The sequence below is a fragment of the Beta vulgaris genome, chromosome 5 (genome assembly GCF_026745355.1).
Source record: "Beta vulgaris subsp. vulgaris cultivar EL10 chromosome 5, EL10.2, whole genome shotgun sequence".
NCBI lineage: Eukaryota > Viridiplantae > Streptophyta > Magnoliopsida > Caryophyllales > Amaranthaceae > Beta > Beta vulgaris.
The window spans coordinates 51,604,232-51,613,905 of NC_079206.1; the positions used below are offsets into that span (position 1 = coordinate 51,604,232).

At 34.7% G+C, this 9,674-nt stretch overlaps 1 protein-coding gene across 1 annotated transcript; it reads right to left on the reverse strand.

Annotated features, from left to right (window-relative positions):
• Positions 1-1,154: 1,154 nt before the first annotated feature.
• LOC125497709 (uncharacterized) lies at positions 1,155-2,181 on the reverse strand. The gene is made up of 3 exons (XM_048645374.1): positions 2,037-2,181; positions 1,631-1,963; positions 1,155-1,546 (listed from the first exon to the last, which is right to left on the reverse strand). Exons 1-3 carry the CDS (start codon positions 2,179-2,181, stop codon positions 1,155-1,157), a joined length of 870 nt encoding a protein of 289 aa, XP_048501331.1.
• Positions 2,182-9,674: the final 7,493 nt, after the last annotated feature.

A 9,674-nucleotide genomic window follows, 5' to 3' on the forward strand; every position in this document is an offset into this window, starting at 1 on the left:
CAATCTGCAATAGACAGCTTCCTAGTAGATATGGGCACTCCTAAATATTTGAAAGGAAGGGTACCATGTGTGAACCCAGAGCTTAGGCATAACCTTTGCACCTCTTGAGTATTCAACCCACAACTATAGATTTCAGACTTCATTTTATTTGCTTTCAACCCAGTAGTGGCAGCAAACAACTCTACCCCGTGTAACAGCATAGTGATGGATTTGTAATCACCCTTGCTAAACAATATCAAGTCATCAGCAAAGCAAAGGTGATTGATTCCTAAAGCTTTGCATCTAGGGTGGAAACCAAACCCAGGTTATCTACCAATATACTTCATCACCCTAGACAAATACTCCATGCACAATACAAACAATAGAGGGGACATGGGATCCCCCTGTCTAAGTCCTCTCTTAGACTTAAAGAACCCAGTAGGTCTACCATTGATCATCAGTGAAAAAGAAGGGCTCATCACACAAGTCATCACAAGCTGAATAAATTTGTTAGGAAATTTTAAAGCCCCTAGCATTTCTTCAAGGAATTCCCAACTAACAGTATCATATGCCTTTTGAAGATCTATCTTTTAAAGGCAACACTTTTGCTTCTGGCTTTTTCTATACATTTTCGCAATATCCTGACACAGGAGAATATTATGTAAAATACTCCCATTGGATACAAAAGCACCATGAGACTGTGATACCAACTCATTCAAAACCAGCTTCAATTTAGTGCAAATCAGCTTGGTTATGCACTTATAAATGACAGAGCAACAAGAGATTGGCCTAAACTCACTCACATGAGAACGGCTTTTCACTTTGGGGATAAGTGTAATAGAAGTAATATTAACTTCTTTCAAAAGCTTACCAGAGTGAAAAAAATCTTTAACAGCTGCAATGACTTCACTTCCAACAATCTCCCAACTATATTTAAAGAAGTAGCTATTGTACCCATCTGTTCCCGGAGCCTTATCATTAGGAATAGAGAACATAGCCTGCTTGATTTCATCATCAGAAAAGCTGCACTTCAACAACTCCTGCTGTTCACTTGTGAGTATAGCCCCCTCCTGGATAATTATATCTTTCACTACACACCTGGCCCCCATGTTTACACCCAATAACTCATAATACTTCACAAAAGCATCATCAACCATTCTTCCTTCATAAACCCACTACCCCTGACTATCTTGAATAGCATATATCTTGTTTTGAGTTCTCCTGGCTTTGATTGACTGATGAAACAATTTTGTATTATCATCCCCCATACAGATCCATCTATCCTTAGCTTTCTGCTTCAAGAAGCTCACATACATAGCCTGGGCCTTCTTATACTCCTCAGTAGCTTGTTTCTCCAAGTCCACCAGTGTACTATCTCTAGGGTTTTCATGCATCTGCTCTTGAGCTCTAAGCATTTGTTGTTCAGCTTGATAGGCAGTAACCTGAATATCAGAAAAGCCCTGCTTATTCAATAACTTCAACTCTATTTTCAGTTGCTTCAACTTCTGTATGACCCTAAACATAGGGCACCCTCTCACTTGAGTATCCCACACTCTCCTAACAATCCCTGTATAATATGTAGCTGTGGTCCACATATTGAAGAAACGAAATGGTTTCTTCCCCTACTGATCCTTATGAACACACACCATACCAGGGCAATGGTCATAATCCCCTTCAGGCATAAAATGAACCATAGCATTCTCAAACTGAGTTCTCCATCCTTCATTAACCATCACTCTATCTATCTTTGAAAACACCCTTCTTCCTCCCTCTTGTTTATTTGTCCAGGTGAAAAATCTCCCACATTGCTTCAAATCAGCTAATTCACAATGATCAACACAATCTCTGAAATCTGCTACTTCATGCAATCTCACTGGAGACCCCACCCTTTCATCCAAATTCAGCACTACATTAAAATCCCCCATGACAACCCATGGAAGATTAGTCTTCACCTTACTGAGTGCTTGCCATAACATAACCCTATCTTTTTTTGTCATTTGAACCATAAACAAATGAACACATAAAAGCACCTACTTGACCTTGAGGTTCAATCTTACAGTGTATCAACTGATCAGTAACCAATTCCACAAACACATTGAAGGCATTTGGAAACCAAGCTACCACAATCCTACCTTGATCTACCACATTGCTATTGCTTGTAAAACACCAACCCGGACATAAATTTTTGTAAAGAGTCCCCATCTTGTCCCTCTTCACCTTGGTCTCCAGTAAGCTAAACAGAGAGATATTGTGTGCAGTAATAAACTTCCTTACATTCACCTGTTTACTGCCTCTGTTTAGCCCCCGGACATTCCACAGTAGCAAATTATCCATGACCCTCAGAGGCCTTTAACCCCTGCATCTCATCAGCACATTCATGAGTAACATCATAGAACAACTCTTCTGTTGTGGCATTATTAAGAATCTCAAATCTATTCTGAACATCAGTGGTTACCCTTCCTTTTTCCTGCCCAATACCCTTAGATTGTCCATCTCCCTTGTCTACAGCCCCTGTTACTTGACTGTTGCTTCCTTTATAACCCTCCCTAGGCCTTCCCTTAGGTTGTTTGACCACCCAAACCTTCCTTTGTTGTGTCTCCTGTTTCTTCTTAATACATTCCTTCATAGAATGACCATATCCATGGCATTGCATACAAGTGATAGGTTTCCAAGGATAGTACACTTTCTGCTCAACAACTATCCCCTTTTCATTCTTGAATTTTATCATTTCTGGAAAATCCTGATCCACAGTAACCTCCACAAGCATCCTAGCATATGCAAGATTTTCCCTATTCTTGGTAACCTGATCCACTTTCAAGAATTTCCCAATAGCCCCTATTATCTTTGCTAGTGATTTTTCACCCCAATATTTAAAATCAAGACCCGGCAATTCCATCCATATAGGTACACACTGAACATCTTTTTGATTCCAATCCACATCCGGTTCCCAAGCTTGTGTAATCAGAGGTTTACCATCAAAGAATTGGCAATCCCCTGATAAAATCTCATCCCTTATTACCACTGATTCAAATCTTATCAAGAACACCCCATTCCTTAGACCAGCAATTTTATCAATGCCCCTCTTCCCTCAAATTCGGCGCAAATACCCCTCTATAACATGTAGAGGAGGATTCGCTCCAAGAACAAAGCATACAATGGATGATTCCCAGAAATTCACTTCCTCTTCAATATCCCCCTAATCAATTTCAGGTATATCATCAAGATTATTACTAATTGGTTGTAATTGAGGCCCATTTCCATCCCGAATCATACTTTCATTCATTTCCACCTCACTACTATTCAATTTTGGACTACCCGCTATTAACCCATTATCAATTCTTTGTCCAGATTCAGCCTTACTATTTATTACAGTTAACCATTCCGAAAATAACTGTTTCTCCACATATTGTTTCTTCAATTCAGCTATGGAAGATTTAGGGGATAAAATCATACCGTCATCTTCCATGGAATCTGGGTCTGAAACTTCGAGCATACCAACTCCTGTTACTTCATCCATAGCTCGCGTCTTCTTAGCATCCTCAGATGATGGTCCTTTCATTCTACCATTTCCCTTAGTCGCTGACTTGGAATGTTTCGACCCTCGAGTTCTAGCCATGGCACCCAGCAATACGCTGGAAAAAATCCGCGAGAGGGAAATTCAAAGTCTAGAGAGAGAAAGTGTCAAACAAAAACTTTAATTCTAAACAAGAAGAGTTGTTTATGAAAAGTTTTGTGCTGTCTTTTAATTTGTTCTACTTTCCCCTAACAAATCTCTTATGCACACCCCCACAATGATGTACGTCACTCTGGATAATAATATTTTCAGGCCTTTATCCTCTTATGACACTACCATGTGTACACCCCTACATTGATGTGCCTCAATCCGCACATATATAATTCTTTCCTCCAACACAAACCTCCATCTCATTTTATAATAACATATTTTTTTCTTTTCCACCACAAACCGCATTTTATTTTATCATAGTAACATTTTTATAGAACGTCATTGTTACCATATATGATAGCATATTTAGAAGCACCTTGTATGTAACAGAACGTAACAATACCATATGCATTATAATCACATTATTTGCAAATCGCAATATACATTTTCTATTAAGGAAAAACTATTTTAATACCAATATTTTATCTGAAAAGGTTAAAATAACAACACATTGTAGTAAAATAATAGTAAAACGGGTATTCAAGAATATACCTAAACAACAATTGTTAAACTGCTCTTATCGACCTTCTACTTATCACTCATTTTTCTATCTATCTTATTTTTATCTTTCTTTTACTGTCATGGTTTGTCTAAATTATGAATGCAGGCATCCTATTTATATTGTTTGGAAGAAAAATATCAATTTGGTTTTTGATGACTTAAGTATGTTAATGTGATAAATATAATTGGCAAGGTCAACTACTAAAAGACTTGCTTGAAGATAAGCATTCAACCTAAGTAGAACTACAAGTACTTTAGCTAGATAAAATTGCATTGAATACTTTTCTACCTTTAAGTTACGTATTCAATCTTAGAATTACTTGGATAAGTTTTGAAATGATTTTTCCAAAGTCAAGTTGATATTTCTAATTCTAGTTACGAAATTGTGTTTACATATTTTTTTTTCTAAACGGATAACGATTCGATTATATGACCTTAGGTAAAATTATTAGTGAAGATTCCAAAAACTAAATCACGTTGGTTATTAGCTTAAGGATTTATAAGTTAAGATCATTCTAGGTTTATGCGTTACTTACTAAATATTCCACTAGATATATTTATAAGCTTAGAAAGTAGTGATTGATAATTTTATTAATCTTTGACCCTTAAATTATTTTTTAAAATGTAATGTTAATATAAACGATATATTTATGCACAATAACTTGCCTTGAGAAAATGCACAAAGCTTAGGAAACACATAAGTTCACCTAAAATAATCATATAAAGTACAAAATAATATATATAAGATCTTAGGGACTAGTTTATCTTATAATTATAATTTAACTTTCAATCCCTTACTTATATATTTATAATATTTTTTTCCCCGGTTATTACATTATCCCCTCCATATAAGAAGTTTCGTCTTTGAAACTTAAAGTTACCTTCAAATAGGTGTCGGTACTTGTCTCGCATATCCTGCTCGACTTCCCATGTAGCTTTTGTTTCGAAGTGATTAGACCATAACACCTTTACTAACAGAATCACTTTGTTGCCTAGTACCTTCTCTTTATGATCTAGAATTAGAATAGGTTGCTCTTCATAAGCCAAATCTTCCCCAACTTGAAGAGGGGGTATATTAATGACATGGGACGAGTCCGTTATATATTGACGTAAAAGTGAAATGTGGAACACATCATGAATTCAAGAAATTCACTTGGAAGTGTTAATCGGTACGCGCGCTACGTTTCCAATTTTCTCAATAATCTCAAACGGTCCAATGTACCTATGACGAAGTTTACTTGCTTTGCCAAACCTCACTACTACTCGAGTACCCGGGTAGGGGAAACACTTAAAAATATTGACTCACCAATGGAAAATTCTACATGTCTTCTTTTAAGGTCCACGTAACTAGTTTGACGACTCTGTGCAGTTCTCATTTTCCCCTGAATGATTCAGACCTTGTCAGATGTTTCTTATATCATTCCAGGTCCAATTATCTTTGATTTATCTATGTCACTCCAACATAAAGAGAATTTAAATTTCCGTCCATATAAAGCTTCACAAGATGCCATGTCAATGCTAACATGGTAACTATTGTTATAGGAGAATTCTATTAATGGCAAATGCTTTTCCCATGAACTTTTGAATTCGAAAGCACAAGCTCGTAACTAGTCTTCTAATGTTTGAATTGTTCTCTCAGTATGACTATATATAGCTAGGTGAAAGGTTGTGCTAGTGTTCAATTGCTTACCCAATGCTTTATGTAACTTTTGCTAAAACTTAGACACATACCGAGAATCTCGATTAGACACAATATAACTAGGTACTCCATAAAGTCTAATAAGCTCTTCAGTATATTTTCTTGTTAATCGTTTAAGATCCCAAGTATTATTAATTGCTAAGAAGTAAGCCTATCCACTATAGCCCATATAGAATTCCTCCTTTGAAGAGTTGTTGGTAATCCCATAAAAAAATTCATTGCTATAGAGTCCCATTTCCAAGTGGGTATATCCAAAGGCTGCAAAAGTCCTGAAGGGTGCTGATGTTCTATTTTTACTTGTTAGCCAGTCAGACATTTGGCAACAAATTATGCGATTTCTTGTTTCGTGTTACTCCACCGAAACATATCACAAATATCTTTATACATCTTGTTTCCATCTGCATGAACATAGTAAAGGGTATTATGTGCTTCATTCGTGATTTTATTTTAAATCTATCTGGTTCGGCACACACAATTGTCCTTGAAAACAAAGTGACCTAACTTCTTGTATCAGAAAATCAATTTCTTTTCCAATCAACACTCTTTCATGATAACCTTCTCTAATTGTGGATCCATTTTCTGCAACTCCTTAATTTCTTCACTCAAGGTTGGATTGTTTTCCAAGGCTCCTAAATATCCTTCTAGATCACCTATACAACTTAATTTCTAACTTATGAAGTTCTCTTTAGGAACAATCTAAATGATAAGTAAGTTAAGGGTACCGTAATTGTTACAGCTAAGAGCACCGACTACCACATTGGCCTTTCCAGGGTGATATTGAATATCCAATTAATATAGCCTTTATCAATTCTAACCACCTTCTTTACCTCATATTTATATCTTTCTGGGTAAAAATGTATTTGATACTTTTATGACATGTGTAAATTTTACCTTAACCATATATAGATAATGTCTCCAAATTTACAATGAAAAAATAGCCACGGCTAGTTCAAGATCATGGGTAGGGTAATTTCGCTTGTGAGGTTTTAAATGATCGACGAGATGCATAAGATATCACTTTCACATGTTGCATCAACACATATCCCAACTTGTATGGAGGCATCACCATAAATATATTCTAAACCTTCGGTACCATTAGGAAGAGTAAGAATTGGAGCTGTGGTAAGACAAAATATTAGTTCTTGGAATGCTACTTCACACTTGTCCCTTCACTCAAACTTCGTAATATTTTTTCATGAGGTTTGTGGTAGGTTGAGCAATTCGGGAAAAGTTTTCCACAAATCAACGGTAATATCCTGCTAAACCTGGAAAACTTCGTAATTCTGACACATTGGTGGGTCGAGGCAATTGAGTAATTGCTTCTATTTTCTAGGAATCTACTTGCACACCCTCTCTAGACACCCTAGCCCTAGAAATGCTATTTTATCTAACCAGAACTTACACATTTAAAATTTTGCAAATAACTGGTTCTTTCTCAGAGTCTCCAAAACTATTCCCAAATGCTATTCGTGCTCCTTACTTTCGGATGCACTAGAATATCATCAATAAAAACAATAGCGAAGTGATCTAGCTAAGGTTTGAGAACTCAGCTCATAAGGTCCGTAAATACAGCTGAGGCATTGATAAGACCAAACGGCATAATGAGAAACTCATAATAGTTGCACCTCATTCTAAAAGCAGTTTTTCGAACATCGAAAGGTTCGATTCTTAACTGATGGTATCCATATCGTAATATCTATGCACCTTGCAATTTGTCAAAGGTCATCGATATGAGGCAAATGATATATCTATTTTAAATGGTTATCTTGTTAAGTTCTCTATAATCTATACATAACCTTAGGGTTCAATCTCTTTTCTTTGCAAATAAAACAGGTGCTCCCCATGGTGACGTACTTGTTCTAATATATCCTTTTTCTAATAACTCATCAAGTTGTATCTTCAATAAATTTAATTTCACAGGTACTATTCTATATGGTGCTTTTGAGATAGGTGCTATCCTAGGTACTAGATCTTTGTTTTGACATCAATTTCTCTTTACAAAGGCATATCTAAATTTTCTTAAAGACATCTTGGAACTAACAACAAGGATGTTAGAAATTTTAGGTTCAGATTTTTACTACTAACAACATCACAAAGGTATTATTCACAACGTTGTCTCAACATCTTTTGTGCTTAGCTTGTAGAAAAGAAATGATTCTAGATTCTAGTTTTGTCTTATTTTTCTAAAATGTGATTATCTTTTCTTCAGAATTTACTCAGTTTACAAATTGCTTTTGACAGTCTACTATATCATGGTGTTTATTCATCCAATCCATTTCTAAGATAACATCAAATCCCTTAAGGTCAAATTAAATTAGATCATTATGAAATATATTTCCCTCTATCTTTAAAGGATAATTTTCATATATAATTTGACACGGGATAATATTTCCTGTAGGGAGGATAATGGAAAATTCTAAATTTGACTCACTAGGATCCAAATGCAAATTTTTAGACATGGTAATGGATATAAACGAATGGGATGATCCTGTATCAAATAAAGCATGTATTAGGGAAGAGTGTATGCAAATGTTACCTGTAACTATTTCACTTGAATTTTCACCTCTTTTGAATTCATCATAAACACACGATAAGTATCATGGAATACCTTTAGTTATGAATAATATAAATATCCCAACACTTTCTCTCAAAGAGGGTACTAATATAATTATTAATATTTATTACATTTACTTTCATTTATAATATTATATTATTTTAAAAGTGGCTCGGATGACAAACTACAACGCCTTGTAATTTATATAATTCTAATAATGAAACATTACATAATAGTACCAGGATTGAACCATATATTTTATCTTATTTATTCTTATAGGGTATTAAAAAGTTTACAAGGCATTACTGTCGTATTCCTAATAATACAATTACTAGGCGAAGACAAAATATAAATATGATACTAATATTATAAAACATAAGATAACAACATATAGTATATTAATCTTGTTGAACCCTAGATTTCATGATGACAAAGGAACAAAGAACCAAACTAAGTATTGAACTAACAAGTTGTTAAGTGAATGAATTTTACAAGGTATCAATGAAAGGAGCAAAGTGAATACTAAGTCAAAAAAGAAATCAAATTTGGATTTTGAAGACTAATTGAAAATGCTCAAGGAATTGGTACTAGAGAACCGTTGGAACAAGAAGACCAAAGCAGGGCTTTATGTTTCTTGTTCTAATACGAGTAAGAATTGGTAAGGAACTGTGACAATTTAGAATGAGCGTATGTTCCATTGTAAGGAACATATGAACTGGCACTGTCATATTAAGTCAAAGGAACTAAGTATTAAAAGGAGCTTAGACATAGGATGAAGCAGTACAACGATTAATAATGTCATTTAAGTGATTTATGCCTAGATTCTAGGAAACCGTTTTGTTTAAGCAAAAAAAAACTGATTTTAAGGAATATCTTTTTAAGAAAAACATTTTATTTTATAAGATAATAAAAATCCTTTTTGGTTTTTAAGAAATTATTTTTAAAAATAATATCTTGATAGAAGGATTTTATTTCAGTTTTATTAATTAAAATACTTTTTAATAAATTATTAGATTTTTGATTTATTGCTTAAGTGGTTGCTAAAATTAAGGAAGCAATAATGTTTCCATCTCCTACGTGTAACAGAGATTATGGAGATCATGGGTGTAAAAAGGAACGTGTTTCTCTAGTTGAGGAACATCATGAGATAACGTGTTGACCACTAACTCATATTTTAATCCCACGTTCTAAGTAAATACTGCTATAAATACTAATGT